Source organism: Ambystoma mexicanum, chromosome 3q, assembly GCF_040938575.1.
Source record: "Ambystoma mexicanum isolate Mex_15411 chromosome 3q, UKY_AmexF1_1, whole genome shotgun sequence".
Taxonomy (NCBI): domain Eukaryota; kingdom Metazoa; phylum Chordata; class Amphibia; order Caudata; family Ambystomatidae; genus Ambystoma; species Ambystoma mexicanum.
In genome coordinates this window covers 1,237,654,704-1,237,673,299 of record NC_090926.1, presented here as the reverse complement: position 1 = coordinate 1,237,673,299, position 18,596 = coordinate 1,237,654,704, and the positions used below count along the sequence as shown (strand labels likewise).

Genomic DNA, 18,596 nt, shown 5'->3' with positions numbered 1-18,596 from the left:
AACAGGATCAGTTAAGGTCGCACAACACCTCTCCCCTTTGCCACCCACCTACGACACACAACACCGGACACCATACCCAGGAACACATATTTGCTTTACCCCTCACAGCTACGACTGGCTTCGTGTGTGCCAGTTGTAGGACTTGCACTCACTTTACACCACCTGCCTCACTCACCAGCTGCAGGTCTCAACCTTTGGAGCACTGTCTCACTCAAGAGACCCATTGACATTAATGCTCTTTGTAAAAACAGTTCCATTTAGTCCACAGCCCTCGAATCACACTCCTGTCTTCAGATCTATGGTGCAGACAACATCCATCATGAGACCTCAGCACAAGTCATATATGAACATCATTTTCTCAGCAGTCGTGGAACCAAGATGGTGGACAGCAGCAGTTCAACAGGAAGGGGCAAAAAAACAGTACTAAAATGGCGTTATTGGAAGTGTTGGTCAACTATTTGACAGATATGACTTCAAGATGGGGGACATGCCATTTATTGCAGGACCATAGTCAGTATGCACTTAACAATGTTTCTTACCTTCTAAACCTATACATAAAACTCTTCATATGCCCAGGCTCCCAGGAGGATGTCCCCTCTCAGAATCAGACCCACTTCTTGTTCAGTTCAGGTCAAGAGTAACGCAGCACCAACAAGCAAGTGGGTCATGGCCCTGCATTGAATGAGCAGTTGCCACTCAGCCAGCCAACCCCTGGTAACAGCTATCTTTATATTTCAGAGAATGCAGCACTGTTGAGCACACTTTCTGTAGCTGGACAAGCGCTTAACGACCTTATAAGTGATGACCCTTTCATGTTTAGGTTATTGTACAAGCTTATCAATGAACAAACCAATAATAATACAAATAAACAAATGATGACCAATTTTTAACACTCAGCCCAAATCGTACCCTTCATCGTCCTCAGATGGGGAAGGTAAGCGATCCATGCCAGGATCCCCCCGGTAACCCACAAGTTGTACACTAACCTCTGCGACAGACTTGCTAAGACAAGTAGCCTTGTAATCGGGCAATAGGGGTAAATACCAAATTCGCTTCCATTGCCTATTTTAGCATATGACCTTAGTCCATTCCAGGGAATCGTACATGTTCACCCCTTCACTGTTTGCAAGGACCCAACAAGAATCTCACTCCGATTGTGCCAAAAACCCAGCTAAGCTACAAACTCACCTTCCGTGAAGGACTCGCCATTCTGCTTACCGACTAGGCCCGAAAAGGAGACCATCGCTGACTTTTTCCTGAACCTGACAGAAAAGACAAAGAAATGGAGATAAATCAGAAACTGGAGGTTCTTAAAAACAAGCTGGTCCCGTCCCCTCCTAGTACTGGGGTGCCAGACATACAAGCACCCTGATGTTACGTCTATGGTAATACAGACCCTGAGCCATCTGGGTGCTGGCAGACTATCAGCAGGTGCCCCAGAATAATCTTTCTGAAGTTAGCCCAGATAACCCCTTGGGTCTCCACTTAGATTGCTGTATGTGACATTACTAAGGAAGAATTGCCTCTTTCACACCCAAAGCCTCTCATTCACCAATTTTTCCTTTTGATTTACCAGTGTTGTTTAATTTGTTTTTATGTAAAGCACAATGTTATTCTAAATGCTGAAATGTTCTATGCCCCATACTCTTACGCACATCCCTACGGGCAAACATTGGGTTTATTACAAGTTACTCAGATAGTATCTCTTATACTGGTAACTCTTATATCTTTTCTTTGTGCAAAAATGTTTGCCGCTATGATAGTCCGAAAAAAAAAATAATCACAATAGTTTGAGTTTTGAAACTGTGAGGTGTCAGGAATGAAACTCAGATGCAAGTTAGCCATGTTTTTGGTTTAAGACTTTTATTCAAAGAAAAATGAGTTGGGAAAATGCCTCTCTGACCCTACTTTAAGAGGAATTTCCCTACCTAAACAAAAACTAAGGATCTGTTGGTGTCTGAATGTCTAAAACAATACTGTCCTGTGTCAAAAGTTGTATTCTGCCCCTCACACTAAAACTAAACTCTATGGTGTGTGCGAAACCTAAGGGTGTTTTCCTGAGTAGAGCCCAGGAATCCCTTAACCAGGTGGCCAGGACACGGCCATCGCTGTTGGATCCAGTTCCTGGGGGTGGGCCAGTGGGGGAGGATCACCTTGGTAGGGGAACCCGGGGTTATGCTCGGGGGAATACCCCAGGTGAGACGCGGTATGACATAGGGGAAGATGACAGGAGGACCAAGTCCCTGAGGCTTTTTATAGGCAGTTCTAGATCAACCTCCTTTCCACCCAGTGAATCTCCCTTTCCAAAATCCAACAACCGCTCTGCATCTGGTAAACCTTTCTGGAATCCAACCCCTGCTGCTGTAACAAACTACATCCCCAGAATTTTTATTTGATAATGATAATGATGTGATGATAACTCCCAGTCTGCTTTAACCAAACACCACTATTCTCACAACCCTGCCTATTCATTTTACGACAATAATCCAAGTCCTTCCCTCGACAAACAGTCCAACTATTATTTTAAGGATTTTTCCCATTCATTTCACAAACCCTACAAATCCCACCCTTCCGAATTAACCAACGCCTCTAGGAGGTAGAAAGAATCCACAGGGGAATACGAGAGATATAATTCCGGATGAAAGCCCGCCAGGGTGTCCCAGTTTTGAAACAAGACGGACTAACACCAGAGCTGTATACCTGACATGTCCCATCAAGGGTCAGGCAGAGTCAGGCAATTGACAATAACTACACACACCTGACAGCCCTTTCTATTCCCCATAGGGATAAAATGCCGAGCCAAGAGCACACTTCGAGCAAGGCCAACCGCACGAGGAAACAGCTATTGCAGGACGGCGGTTTAAACAGAGACGCAAAGAAGCGAAACTTGAAAGGACGACAAGGAGAGAGATGCCCTTGCCCTTTTCAACCGCAAAGCCTCCGCAAGAGAAAACATAACACCGGGATGTACAGATAATGTGTGGAGTAGCAGATGTTTCTACCTATCCAATTATAGCGATAGCTCCGCATAATGTTAAGCTTACTCAGCATCTATTGCATAATGGCCATATCCTCACTCCAGGTCACTAGTAATCAGGACTGTCAAACCGAGGACCCCCATGCGAATCAGTACTTATCCTACCCAATAAGACAGATATAGTCACAAATAACCCTGCCCACATCTGCTCTAAGCACCATGCTGTGTCAGGACCAGCAGCCTATGCTTCCCAGCCTAGCTCAACCAACGAACGAAATAAACTACGTGCCAGACTCAACAAACTACATGAGTTGCCTAGAAGACTTATCCCTGTTACAAAACGTGAAACTAAATGCCAATATAATAGGGAATGCAATGTTCCCAATTTCGTTCCTACCCCACCAGCTGCAAAAAATTCTCAAACTCCTAAAGCTAAGACTAAGTCTAATGCTAGAAGCACACCAAATCTTACAAATCTTACACATTTCAAAGTGGAAACGGTGGCACATCCTTACAAAGGAGCGCTCCTCAATGTAAGATCACTAGTTGCCCACGCCCTTGACATAGCAGACCTAATTACTGAAGCTAACTTGGACTTCATGGCCATAACCGAGACCTGGCTACACAAGGCGGGAGGACCGTCACTTATGCTAGCCATCCCTGACAGTTATACTATATCTAGGCAAGACAGAGAGGGCACCCGCCGAGGCGGAATTGCTATTATATCCAAAACAAATTTATCACTAAGGCTAGCCCCCACCCACACCTTACAATCCTGTGAAGCCCTCACGGCTAAACTCCCCATAAACAACACCCAATCACTAACTATTCATCTAATTTACAGACCACCAAGTCCGCTTGGGACCTTTGAGGCGGATCTGCACAACCTACTATCCAATAATGTCAAAACTACCTCACAACTGCTGGTACTAGGGGACTTTAACCTAAGCTTTAACGACCAAGTGGATGTGCACGCCTTAACCATTACTAACACTCTAAACTCATTAAGATTATCCCATAAAGTTAACAATTCCACTCACCTGAAGGGCAGAATATTAGACTAGGTCGCCGATTCCAACTGCACAGCCGCCATCTCTTCCATTATGCCATTACCCTGGACCGACCACTCACTGGTGTCCTTCAATCTCCTAACCACCCGACCACCGACCACAGCCCTACCCACGGCACGATCATGCCTAACTAGAAACAAGAAGAACATGACAGTGGATAATATCATCCCTGCTATCCTCCCAACATTAAATGCTCTGCCCTACGACCTAGACCCTAGTGTACTAGTTCTCGAATATAACAAAATCTTGCTTGACACTATGGACAAAATTGCCCCACTCAAACTGCGAACAAGTAAACCCAAGGCCCACTTAAATAAATGATTCACACCTGAACTTAAGGCACTACGCCTATCAAAGAGAAAATGTGAATCTGCCTGGAAACTTTGCCCAACTGATGAAAACAAGGCAAACCTAACTCTAGCCACTATAAAAATTAAGTTTGCCTGGCCAAGCGGAACTCATAACGATTGCATTGCCAATTCTAATTCAAGTCTGAGGGAAACATTTTCCCATATTGAAAACACTTGAGTCACCAATTGCCACACCAGATACCTGCACCAAGGATCAAACTTGGTGTACAGATATCCAACACGCACTAGCCAACAAAATAAACACCCTCCAAAATAAAATACAACTAAGAAAAGAATCTCTAAACCTTCTTAATCTGCCCAAGCCATTACCCAATGCTACCCTCAACAACAAGACTAACAGATTCTCCTTTACCAAAACAACTACAATAGAGGTAGAGAAAATCATCCTCTCCCTTAAACTCTCCAATTGTAAAGGTGATACCTGGCCTGCACAGATAATTAAAGATGCTGCCAGAGATCCATCACCTTTCATCTCCAAACTCATTAATTCCTCTTTCTCCACAGGCAACATTCCTGCCAACTTAAAACAATCTTGGGTGCTCCCGCTTCTCAAGAAGCAGACTCTTGACCCTCTCATCCCTACTAATTATCACCCGATTACCACGGTACCATTCTTACTGAAGATACTGGACAAAGTGGCTTACACGCAGATTCAAAAACACCTCGAACTACATAAGTTACTAGGAGCTAGACAATCTGGCTTCCGTCCACTACATGGTACCGAAACAGCCCTCATTGATTTAAAGACCCAAATAGATGAACTGAGAGATCAAGGAAAGACTGCACTCCTCCTCTTACTTGATCTCTCAGCTGCTTTCGACCTTGTGGACCACAAGGTCCTCTGTAGACATCTGGACACTGCTGCCCATTTCTCCACCCAGTCCATCAGATAGATAGAATCCTTTCTGAGCGAGAGAACTATGAGAGTGTTCTCCCCCTCGGCAGCAGCTGACCCAATACCTATCACATGTGGAGTACCCCCAGGGCTCCTGTATCTCCCCTACATTATACAACATTTTCACCAACTGTTCGATGATTTGGACCATCTAGGTATCACCTACACTAACTATGCAGATGATACACAGATCCTCCTCCCGCTTTACAGGGATTATAGTAAGGACAGGGAGTTGGTGAATAGAGTGTATCTCATCATTCAGTCATGGATGGCATCTCATGGTCTTTGCCTGAATGATAAAACGGAGCTGATCATCTTGGGCACGCAGGCCAATATCAACAAACTAGGCCCAGACTACTCCGCGTTCAGTATAGACGGTAATACTATCAAGGTCTCTAGGGAAGTAAAAACGCTTGGTTTTTACCTTGATTCTACCATGTCATTCACTAAGCAGGTCAATTCCTTAGCGTCAACCACAGCCTACACCTGTAAATTAATAAGAGCAGGTAAGCCCTTCCTATCCAATGACAGCTGTATGATCCTGACGAAAGCCTTAATACTCTCCAGACTCGACCACTGTAATGCCCTTTACAGCAGTGCCAACAAAGCCATTACCCAAAGACTACAAACCTTACAAAATAATGCCCTAGGAGCTGCACTTGGCATAAATAAAAGGGAGCATATCTCCTCTATTAGACACCAACACAAATGGCTTTCTACTGATAGCAAAATCCATCTGAAAATGATCTCCTTGACCCACAAAGCCCTTAACAATGCTGCTCCTAGTTACCTGACCGACAAAATCAAGAGAAAAATATCGACCAGACCGACAAGAACTGCCAACTCTAACTGCCTGGTAGTACCAAGATTCAAACTTGCCAAAATTGGCGGCACTAGCTTCCCAGTGATAGCCGCCAAACTTTGGAATGCTCTGCCACATAACCTGAGAGCAGACCAACCCTTCTCACACTTCAGAAGGAATTTCATCAAACACATCAACTCTAATAACTTGTAGATACCCATGTATCTCCAGCCTAACTGATTAGTATTGATGCATTATTAGAACAAAATGAAACTATGTATATAATTCTAACATTGACTGTAAAATGTATTGTACATTGTATAATATCCCCTTGTAATCATCTTCACCTGTATATATGTAAACTACATTTTTGTAACATTGTCATTACTAGATTCCTGTAACACTGTAAGCTTTGTATATTCTTTCTGTTGTGCCCGGTTACCTCTGGGTCTGGCGCGCATTATAAATTAATAAACAAACAAACATATGTCAATGGTACACGGGGGCCTCCTGCATTGATAACCCAGGCAGGGAGGCACGCTGGCCACCGTGATACCGCCCTTGACTCCAGAGGTCGAAGACAAGCCAACAGGTTTCGCACAGCCTGTGAGTCAGAAGGAGCCGATAGCAAACCGAACTGTGTTGAGCCCAAGGTTGCAAACGCCAACTTAGTATGAAAGCAAGGATCTGATGAACAAAGAACTTGTGTGTTTGTGAACTTTAAAGAAAGCCCAGTTAAGGCCATGGTGCAGAGGGGTACGGCGCCACATGGGCACTCATTCAAAAGATTCTGACCGGGACCTGTTTTGAAATGGATACTAGAAGGACCTAAGAAAGGGCGGCGCGAGGTGTCAGAGTGGTCCTACAAGGGTCATGTCAAATACTCTGTACAATCAAAAGTCTCTGACCCATTGCCAGGAGAAAACTAGAGGAAGGGAAACCCGTTTTCCAACAATGTTGTAAACTGTGGAAAAAGGCAAGTGTGAACCCGACAGAGGTATGCCGAAAGGAAGCTAGAAAAAATCCCTGCTTTCTGATGAAAATGAGTAAAATATGAACTGTGTTAGAGGTACATGAACTGTGTTAAAGAAAGGCTGTAGTGAACCTGATGGAGAGAGGTCCAAGTCGACAGGTTGAGATAAATTGTAATTGTAATTGGGTATTAAGCAAATTATAGATAACCAGAGGTTTCTAAGCGTGGACCCGGGGATCGAACCTGTGTTACTCCATGTCGTCTTGCTTCCAAGGCAAGCGTGTTGCCCCTGAGCTATCCTCACAAGACAAGCTAAAGCAGCATAAACTGTGAACAGTGTGTTAGAGTGGCTATATGAACCCAACGGAGGGATGCCAAGGGGAGAGCTAACGAGAGTGAATCCCGTACTGTGATTACTTGTCTGTCTTTACTGTTGCCACCATGAGTTCCTTACAGATGAAACAGGACATTTCTTTAACCTTGGGAGGTTTTGAAAAGTGTTCACAAAATAAGAATAAATGGTTCCAACGTAAAAGCTCTTTGAGGATAAGAAGTCTCTGATCCAGAGGGTGACTCCCAGCCCCTGGATTTCTCTTGGTTTCTGAAGTTACACATATAACAGTTGCTTATCCCTCACAACAATGTTAATGTATAAACTTGTCTGACTTTGCAATTTCTTCCTGAACACCTGGTATGTTTTCCTGCCAGGCTTTTCCCTTCTCAGGACTACTTTATCTCACACAGGTATTATTGTCTGGTATACTCTCCTGCCAGGGCTACTTGTACTCACACATTTGTAATCGCAAGCGTTCTCTGCCCTTCTCCAATGTTATAAATATACTTTGGCTTTGACTATGTCCTTCAGATGTATTATCCGTTCCGGGTTCCTTCTAGATTTGTTCAATACATATTCATATGTTTGTAAGGTTTTTGTATGTAATTAAAATTGCCTTTTGATACTACGTTAATTAGTTCTTTCACGTTTGTTTGTACTTCATTTACTTTCATTAGGTATGGCTGCCAATACGCCCTGGGGTCCTGCTTTAGGGCAACCAGAGAAGTGGTTCCATCAGTTTTCCTCTCCCAACCACTTGCTCCCAGTTTCTTCAGCTCTCGCGGCTTCTCCTCCACACGTCTGATTTGCTCTGGGCTCCGGTAAGCAATGTGCTGCTCGCAATCACCTGTGAAAGCCCACAAGTACCTCGCCAGCTCCTGGCTTTCCTGCAGCGTGTCTTTTCCTCCCAGCAGCGTTTACTTTCTTCGATGGTGAGCCTCTTACCTCCACCAGACCAGTAATCGCCTTTCAGTTTCCTTAAGGTCCCAAGAGACTTCGCTCTACCCAGGCAGCTGTAGTTGACCTCTATTATTTGCTTCACTTGCATTTTAAACTTTCCGGGCATTGGTGTGTATGCACAACTACTAGAGCGCTCGCTGAGGTTGTTGCTTCCTGCCCTCTGACCTGCTCGATCCCTCGTCCTCATCTCAGTATTTCGGTCATTCTGGGAAAAGAAGTCCAGTTTTTCGAGTAGATACATAGCAATAGGCCATGAGGGAATTGAATAGGAGAGAGTTATTTGCAAGAGAAAATGGGGGATACCATGTCGCAACCAATGAAGCCATGACATCTCCCCAGAGGTTGTCTCCGCCATGTGATCCCTCCCTCATATAGCCGCTCGCTGGGCCGAGATCAGTTACCGGTTGCCGTCCCCTGTCCACATGGGAGGAGGTTACCGCCGGGAAATCAGTGATGACTCCATTGGGTTTATCACAATAGCTTGTATTGTTTTATATAATCTTCCAATTAATGAGGATATTTTGGTTGTATGTGATAACAGAGACAGGAACACTTCTTCACAGAAAAAAAAAAATCTGGGTTGGTACACAGCATGCCCTCCATGCAAGTGATGCACCCTGAAACACACCAGCTAGTTAAACACACCTCTGCCCTTTTCACTCCATGTACACGTCAAAGAAAGGGTGGTGGTGGTGGTGGGATCAGTCTGCAGGAAACGGGAATTACGGCTACCAGTACCAGAGACTCTATGGTGAATAACGTTTAAAGTAGAATTCAATTTTTGGGAATTCTCATGTCCCATTTTATGGTACCCCCTAAAATTCGTTTTTTTCCCCTCGGCTTTATAGATCCTTTGACTTTATTTTTGGGGTCACAGGGACTTCCACCAAAGTCCCCCACACTGCACCCCTTTATTCTCTGTTGTCCTATGTTTGCGCAAATGACTACTAGGAAAGTGTTCCTTTTAAACACTGCATTTATGCCTAGGGTGATCATATCACTCTACACTAGTGTGGTGGAGAGGGTCGGTAGCAACTGTAATTTAGTTTTGGCTTCACCAGGGGACCAGCCAGTTTGACAGCATTAGTAGCCCTATGTACTAGTATGGTAGTTTTGGGATGCACATACAGCTCTCATACAAGGCCATACGATTCTGGTTAAGAAGAATCTATTAGCACACAAGAAAAGTGAAGGTATGCGACTGGAGGGGGATGGAGAGCGCAGTTGGGATCACATGTATTTTTTAAATAGTTCTAGAAGCTTAGGTAGGCATGGGTGATATTGTGTAGCACTAGTGAAATATAATGTGTAATGAGGATGTAGACACAGGACCTGGGTGCGGGAAACAATGAAGCATCGCCATATTGGAAGTGTAGCCTTGCATTTGTGTGACAGCGTGGCATAATGAAGAGTTTGAATAATTTTCCCTTTCCGAGGTCTAAGGAGTGAAGCTGATAATAGCGGCATTGTCTAATTGTATCAAGTCGTAGGCCTGTGGAATGATATATGATATGATGTGGCATTTATAACGCGCATGTACACAAGTGTTTCTAGGCGCAACAAGACAAGGAGGGGGAAACAACGGGAGGACAAAATAACGATCTTACTAGGCCTTGTGTCAATCACATCACGCAAGTGCGGGGAAGAGGGAATAGGGAAGGGGAGAAGTGCCAGGGGTGAGAGGAAGTAGGAGGTGCAGTTAACTCACAAGTGCAGCCAGCAGGTGGCTCATAAGTGCAGAGAGAAGGGACTTTAGGGTTGCAGACACAGACCCTTAAGTGCTGGGGTGCCCGGAGGCAGTGCAAGGAGAAGTCAGGTGTATCAGCAGGGGAGAGGAAGAGAGAAAGTGGAAGTGAAAAGAAAGGTCTTGAGTTGCTTCCGGAACCAGAGGTGGTTCTGCTCAAGTTTGAGAGAGGCTGTTCCGGAGGGAAGCCCCAGCCGAGGAGATAGATCTGCCCCCAACTCTCTGCTTGGAGAAGCGGCTGACCTTCAGAGAGTTGGAAGTGGATGAGCGGAGAGCTCGAGAAGGAAGATGTTTTGGGAGAGACAGTTGGAGGTAGAGCGGTCCCAGACCACAGAAAGATTTGTGGACGATGCAGAGGGTCTTGAACTTGCTCCATGAAGCCACGGGAAGACAGTGAAGAGATTTCAGAGCTGGAGAGATACGATCCCTGGGCTTGATGCCAAGGACAAGTCACGCAGTCCTGTTCTGGATAAGTTGTAACGGTCAAAGAGTAGAAGCAGAAAGATTTAGAAAGAGACTGTTGTAATAGCCCAGCCTAGAGAGCTCCAGAGCACTGGCGACAGTGCACTTCTGGGGGAAAGTGAGAAAAGGAAGAGGAGGTGCAGCTGATAGTTTGACTTCTTAGAGACATCAGAGATGTGAGAAGAGCAGGAGAAGGTGGAGTCGAAGAGGACACCAACGTCCTTAGCCTTACAGCAAGGAGCAGGAAGAGGGCCCAAAATGGGTGGCCAGAGAGAGAGAGAGAGAGAGAGGAAAGGAGGGAGCGGGTGTCCCAATGAGGAGCATCTCAGTCTTACTGGCATTAAAGGAGAGATCATTGGCGGCACACCATTCCTGAATTGTGGCCAGACAGTCTGGTATGAGAGAAGAAGCAGACGTGGCTGAGGGGAGCCAGAAAGAGAGCTGCGTGTCATCCGCATAACATTGAAAATTGGAGCAGTAAGTAGTGATGTGGTGGGCAAGAGGTGCCAGGTAGTGGTTGAAGATCCAGGGAAAGAGGTTAGACCCTGGGGAACACCACAAGTAGAGAAAGAGATAGACTCTAAGATTGGAATGTGAACGGCAGTGTGAGGGTAGAGCTGCACCCCTCCCGAAGGACAAATCCTTGGGAGCCAGATCAGAGGTCTCGAGCTGCCAAAATGCTCGGTTTAGAGTTAGGGGGCTAGTGGCCCCCGGGACAATGGCCGTCCCATTTGAACTGCCAGTTGGCAATAGAGTACATAAATCCATCAGAATTGGGCCGATTGATGTGGACCTCGAGAGAGCAAGGAGGTGTACCGCGGGTGGGCAACTGATAAGGGGGGGAGCAAAGAGCAGAACATCCTGTGATTTGTGATACAAAGAGAAAGTGGCGATGCCAACAAATCTAGTTCATACACACATTGCTGGGGCGCCTGCGTGTCTGGTATGAAATGGAGGGCACTATTATTTCAAAGGGCCAATTTGACCTTGGAGTTGTCCACTGAGCTCATGCTTATGATCAAGTGCACACAGCGTGACTAGGCCAAAGGAACGGGTAACATTCCAGGTAATTCGTCAATCCAGTAGCTGGGGACCAAGGTGACAGAACAGGGAAACCATGTGTTAGAGGGTAGGAGTAGATTATGATGTGGCCAAGGAACTTTAGGGGACTGGCAGTATGTTTATAGGCGGTAGCCAATCAGTGTGGAAGATTACCACTGTATATTGTTCACGTCATGAGTGACAATTTCTTTCCTTAACACCTTGAACTTGCTTTGAACTTACAGAGCTCTACACCAGTTTGGTTCTACTGGACCTGTCGATACCTTTTTCCTTTTTGTATACAAAATACATCTTGCTTTCCTTGCAAAGCGGTCCACCAGGACCTTTTCCATAGTGGAGTGTTTTTGTTGTCTGGAGGTCTTGCCTTACAGTAGCCATTGGTGTAGTTCAACATTTTAAAAAAATCGTAATCATTGCCGTTGTGTTATGGGTCAGATCTTTCTTTGTGGGAACCACGATGCTGGCCTAAAATGGCTGTTGTGCACACATCGGCTCACTCAGAGTCCAGCCCTCCCCCTTTGCATTTTGGTAGTTGTAGTTTTGCTCTTTTATTATAAATTTAGTGTAAGAGTCCCATAATGCAAAGTAAAACCTTGCATTCTGGGACTTGTGTCCTGGATTTGCTACATCTGCCTGACATGTGTCTAGATGAGATGTATGCTGCGTGCCTCACAACTTATCCACATATGTAAGGTGTCACCCACTCTGGAAGCCTTTTCAACCTTCTCACAAGACTCATGCTTTTTAAAGACATCATTAGATTCTCCCACTCAGGAAATATTTTTATCACTCGCTGGGAAGTGTTTACATCTGCAGGAAGTTAAAACAGTAACCCTCACTTACTCTTGACCGAATTTATAGCGGTGCCGTATCTTGGATACACTGTCATCCAAAACACTAATAAATGCAGTGTTTGATGACAGTATATTCAGGGAATGCACTGCCACTTCACTTGCTGAGCGGGCTGTGCATCACTTGAATATACTGTCATCCAAAACACTAAGGAGCTCATTATCTTGAAAAACGTTAATTGCCCATACAGGGCCCCTTACATTTGCACTTATGTGCAAACCAGTCCCCTCCGGGCAATTTCTGTTATTTGTAGTGCGGAGTACAAATGCATAGTGTAAAGGGATGGTGAAAGCATATTTCAACTTGTTAATTCGCCCTCTGCAGCACAAATATACTAAACGTCGCCTGCCAAGTACGCACGGTTGCATGCGTTTAGAATGACCTATGGAAACCGTCTGCTTTTCACTAGTGCAAAAAGCAGCCAGTTTCCAATGGAATCATTGGTTTAACGCCAGCATGATAATCTCATGCTGGCTTGAAATCAAAGTTGTTTTTGAAGGTGGGGGCAAACGGGAGACAGAAACATAACTCCTGTTCCGTCCCCACCTCCACCTTCATAACAATGAAAATCTCCCCCCTCCTCCCCCCCCGAGAGTGCAGTGTAGCTGTGTTATGCCCATCTTTAGCTCCACCATGTATGCTGCAGCGACTTCAAAAATAAGCTCTCAATAAATGCAGTGTTTCAGACGACAGTATATTTAGGGTTTTGGGGTTTCAGTGTTTATGTTTGGTCAATTTCAGTGGTGTTTTGCCAGCATTTTTAACACAATTTAAACATTTGTGTATATCAGTGTTTATACAGTTTTGCAGTGTCCATGAAAAACATGCGTTTATTAACATACATACTTTTTAGATTAGAAATATCATGGGATATACAATGTTCTCAATGGACAGGCTATTGAGGGATCGGTCTCTCACAAGGGGTAGCTGACCAGCTTCTCCTGAGAAAGCCGGCAACAGATGTCAGTGGAAAGGATGGAGGCAATTTTGAGTACAGAATGATGCCCTTTATCAATATCCAAGGCAGGTTCTATGATAAGTGAGGGTCTATGTGACAAAGGACGTGCAGGGGACCCTAATTTGCATATGTATGGACACCTGTGTAATATCACAGAAAACGATGTTATAGGAAGTGAAAGAGGCTTCGATACTTGATGCTATTCTGGAAAGCAACATTGCAAGAAATTCATGAGTAAACCAAAAAGCAAACAAAATGTGTTAAGTGCAATATAGGCTATGTTGATTTATACCGCACACCTCTGCCATTTTTAAGGTCTCCAGACACTATATGTTTGGTCACTTTTCGCTGCTAAACACACTGCAAATAATCAGAGTAAGCATACAAATATGATATTCATGTGAGAATTTAAATTGGAGGTAAAGAAAAATGTGGTGTTGAACTAATTAGTAAAATTAACATGTATCAGGTTTATTGCAAAACAAATCAATGAAAAGAAAGACACACTAACACTCTTCTAAAAAATGTGAAAACAAACAAGACCAGTTTGGCACAGACAGCGCGATGATGAGCACTTTCTACAAATGACCTGGAGATGGCGTGCGGACCACAAAACGTAATGCCGAAAAAAACAAAACATTCATTATCTCGGGAACGGGATGACCTATTGAGCTACAAATAGTTGTATTAATTTGGCAATGAAATAAAGAATATTCCATGCAAAATTCATGACATCAGACTTCACCGTTCATGAGGAGTTACGTCCCGAAGATCAACGCCATATACAAACCCACAAACAAACACAACTTTGTTTCATATATATAGATGACTAGGTCTTTAAAGCCCATCCAAGGGTGATTCTTTAGGCTCACATTAATCTGCATGATGCTATTGTGACTTTACATGCAGAATGGGGAGAATAAAACTAAAGCCATACTCTTATTGCTCAACATATTTCTATGACAATGAATATAGTGTATAGTTAGTTTACTATGAATGGATAGTTTGTTATGTAATCTGGATTGCTTCCAAGGCATTGGTATAAATAAAGTATTATTTAAGCACATGAAATGCAAAGCAAAACCTTAATAAATCTCTATATCAACTAAACCTGGGAAGATGTGCTCAGTTGCTTAAATTGTCCACATCCCGGTTTCACCATTAACAAAAGTGTGTGATCCTGGGCAAATATTTAATCACACTATGTGTTATCGCAAGCTCTGTAAGTGATTCCCATTCACTTCATAGCTTATGTTAATGTATCATGCTATTATAAAAAAAAACCTAATGACTATAGAGTTGCTGCATATATAATAGTGCAATGTAGGTATTTTGCACCACAAAGTTATTTGCCACTTGGCTTACTTATGGCAACTTATTCTAAAGTCACTTCCATGGGGCCTCCAAGTATCAAAGACTGATGATGCTCCTTGCGATGTCCTTTTCTGTGAAGTCATTTCTGTTGGTGCAAAATATTCCATATGCAAATTAGGAGGTTTGCATGTATTGTGAGACAGACATGGTATCAAGAGAGACACAGACTCAAAAGCAACAATTTGTGGGGGTGGTGTAATACCGAACAGGCCCTAACCCTAAGGGGGTTGTTCTCTCAACTGATGTTTTTAAGGGCCATCGATGTCCATAAGTACAAAACCAAAATCTGTCTGTCACAACCTATGCTTGCCCTCACTCTTAGACAAAATGTGTTCTGGGATCTTCTTAAAGAAAAAATGGTGGCTAAAAAAAAAAAAGAAATGCAATACAAGACCGGTTTCAGGTAGCCTTACCATCAGGTGTAGTTCTGCCAGTTACAAAAATAGTTCAACTCAAAAGGGTTGCCCTTAGAACCCTTCACATAGGGCTCTTGCAGCCAGTCAATTGCATTCTCAATGTCTCTGGGTCTCTTGGGGTTCCCTTCCCCAAGCTTCAGTCCTTCCAGTTCCAAACAAAAAGACACTGTTTCTGTTTAGGCCTCTCAGGGTTTCCTTTCCCCAGGTCTCGGCCTCTCTTGCAAAGTTCAAAGTGTCTCTGTCGGCCTTTCAGGGTTCCCTTCCCCAAGCGTAGGCCCCTCTGGTTTCAAACAACAATTCACCTTGTCAGATGTACCTTCCAACACATAGAGCTTTCTTGGGACAGTGTCAGATACTTTTAAAAACACTGGGCTGTTGCTCCTCCCCTGTCTGACTTCTGAACCCACTCTTTACACCTTGTATCTTTTTTCTGGCACCTCTCCGTCTGGTGCTTTCACCACTCTGCTCTTGTTTCTCCTTCACTTCTCTTTCGCCTTTGCTGTGCACACTTGCACCTCCTTTTTCCTTTACTGTGCCTCTTGCACACTCCTCTTGCTTTGCAGTGCCCCTGGCACACTCTTCTCACTTGACCGTGCACCCTTGCATCTACCCTTTTCTACTTTTGGGTTCCTCATACTCTCTTTCCTGGTTCCGGGTCGCTTACATCCTCTCTTTGCTTTACGCTCCCTTTAAATTTACTCTGTCTTTGCGCCACCAGCGCACTGTTTCTCTGCTTTTCCTCGCTTTCTTTTTGCTTTCCGATTAACACACTACTTGCATCTTTCATCACTTTTGCTCCCGCCACCCTTAGGCTACTGAGTTTCTCTCTCTCTTTACTGTGCAAAACTCCCTGAAATGATCTGAAGTAGGGGAAGTTGGATAGGTTTTAAGGTCAAGGCTAGACCTTTCTTTCTTCTGACCCTATTCTGCGGCAATATCCTCGCCTCCTTCTTAGATCCGGGACAGCAGGATTTATATATCCCATGAAGGCTTCAGGGACTTCCTCCTTTTCACCTCTTGTCCCTTTGGGATACTGCGTCTCCCATGGGTTTCTCCCATGGCGCTCGACCCCAGACTCACCTACCCAGGTGATTCTCCCTCGCTTGTCCACCCCAAGTGTTGGAATCCAAAAGAGATGGCCCTCCCGTGGCCACCTGAATAGAGGATTCTCGGGGTCTACATGGGAGAATACCTGCAGGTTTCTCGCAGTATTTCGCCCCAGAGCACCTGGACAGGGCTCCAATAGATGGGTTTCATGTATTTGTAATGATGCTGTACTTTTATTTTTTTTTATGTGTAAAATGCAGTCTACCACTAATTTTACCAAAAAAGGTTGATTGGGGTAGGGGTGGGCGGTTTGGCGGCACGAATGAGACCGTATGGAATTTTACGCACTGCATTTGGGGGGGAAAAGTAGCAGGACTTTTTTTGTGGCTCGTCCGCTCACTCTTGCAATGCTTGATACTCCCGTTGTGAACACAGTGGGTACTCCATTGACTCCCGTCTACAGGTTTCCAAAGCTATAATTAGAGCGTTTCTACTGTGCGGCTATGACTTTTGGGGTAGGAAACACCTACTTAAACTGCAAAAGACCGAAAGGGGTGTGTCTAAAAGCAAACATCGATGGCACATACACCTGCTGAATGCATGCTTCTGAGCGTTGGTGGCACGCTTTTGGTGAGGAGTGATCTACCGTAAGTGGTGTACTCGTGTACCTGATGATCCTTCAGTAGCTCCCATCTTCACTTTAAGTGTGACATTAGACACGTCTGCAGGCTTGGACCAACATCACAGATTATGCAGGCTCTGTGCAATCAGGTCATCAGAGTAATACGAAAGAGTTTTTAGATTTACTAGCATTCTATTAAATGATTGTTTCATGTCTTGTGTCAATTGGTATATTATTGTTATTGTTAATATTGTAATTATTTGATATTTTGGCAATATTATTTTGGGATTAAAATCCTTATCGATTGATGAATATTAAATAAATAATATATTTTTTAAAGTATTAGTCACTAGTCGGGGGCCATTTTGAGAAATTGTGGCACATTTTGAGATAGGTTAATTTTTGGGAGTGCATGAATTCACAGTCTCATAACAAAGCTCAAAATTGGCTAGAGTTGCCCAAAGTAGCACCTGCCCACAGACAAATACTTTCTTTTACCAAAGAAATGCTGTAACATAGTGTTGTGAAGTTGCTTATTCAGAGAGTAATGCATAATAAGCATGAATTAGAATGCTATGTAAATCTGGTTCAAGTAGCTCTGGTGATGTCATAGAACCAACCTGTGAGCCTTTATGTTGTTCAATGTTCTATGTTTGTCAGTTGGTATCTTTGTACTGGAGCAGAGAGGTCCTCAGCTGTGGGGGGTCTTTTCATCCTTTAACTTAAATAAATACTTATATGAAGACTTACCTGAGACTCATTCGTCTTCATAACAATGGCGACGAGGATGGGATGTTAGGAGACCCCCCACGACCAGTCCACATTGTGTAAGTCGCTCCGCTTTCCTTAGCGTTGAGTGGCCTCCGAGGGAGCTTCTGGCGTCGTGTCCCAGCGACGTGCCTTCCCTGCTGATCTTGGTCGTCTGGAGTCCGGACCGCCTGATTTCTGGGCTGTGCTGGAGCGGGGCCTATGGACGAGGGTTCCGGATGATGTTCCCCAGAGTGAGCCGGCCGCCCACTGCCAAGTAAGTGACGCGCACGTTGCCCTGCCAGCGTCGCGGAGGCCCGTGGTGCAGTCGTATTTATACGAGAACTTTTCGGGGCCGGACAGTAACTACTCGTGCGTACAAAACGGGGAGGAGTGCGTTAGCCCAGCAGCCTGGGTTGCTGCCCCGTAGTGCAGAAGCGAAGGATCAGCTCAACCGTGTGTATCGAGAAGGCTCACAACGTCTGTGTGCGGAAACGATTCTGCGTTGTAAACTTGAAGACGCCCAGTGTTTGACGGGCAGGCAGTGGGCAGGGCACAGCACAGAACAATACCGTATACACGGTGAAGAACGTGCAGCACAAATAAAACGTTCAGATGGACACACAGTAGCAGTGCAATCTACCGCTCGATTTGATGAAGATTCGAGATACAAAAGAAAAATGATGGTGGTCCATTGATACTCGGTGAAATCTTTACCAGTGAAAAATTTGTTTTCTGTTGCAAAACTAGGAACTGTAATTTTACTGGGCGCCTACTGCAAACAGAAGAGCGTGGAGAGACGGCCAAGAGTTTTTTTTTCTCACAAGCCAAAAGGTGTTCATTGAAACTGTATACTGTTCCAGCTAGGAGAGTTGCTCAGCAACATGGCAGGATTACCGGGCATCGCAGGTCCACCAATTTTTATGCCAA

The 18,596-nt window shown here is 44.5% G+C and overlaps 1 protein-coding gene across 1 annotated transcript in view; it reads right to left on the bottom strand.

Annotated features, from left to right (window-relative positions):
* Positions 1 to 18,596, bottom strand: part of LOC138447816 (tetratricopeptide repeat protein 39A-like) — a 344,056-nt gene that overhangs the window by 119,161 nt on the left and 206,299 nt on the right. Inside the window, exon 4 of the mRNA XM_069604182.1 lies at positions 1,189 to 1,262. Coding sequence (XP_069460283.1) covers positions 1,189 to 1,262 — 74 coding nt within the window. The remainder of the gene's footprint in view (positions 1 to 1,188; positions 1,263 to 18,596) is intronic.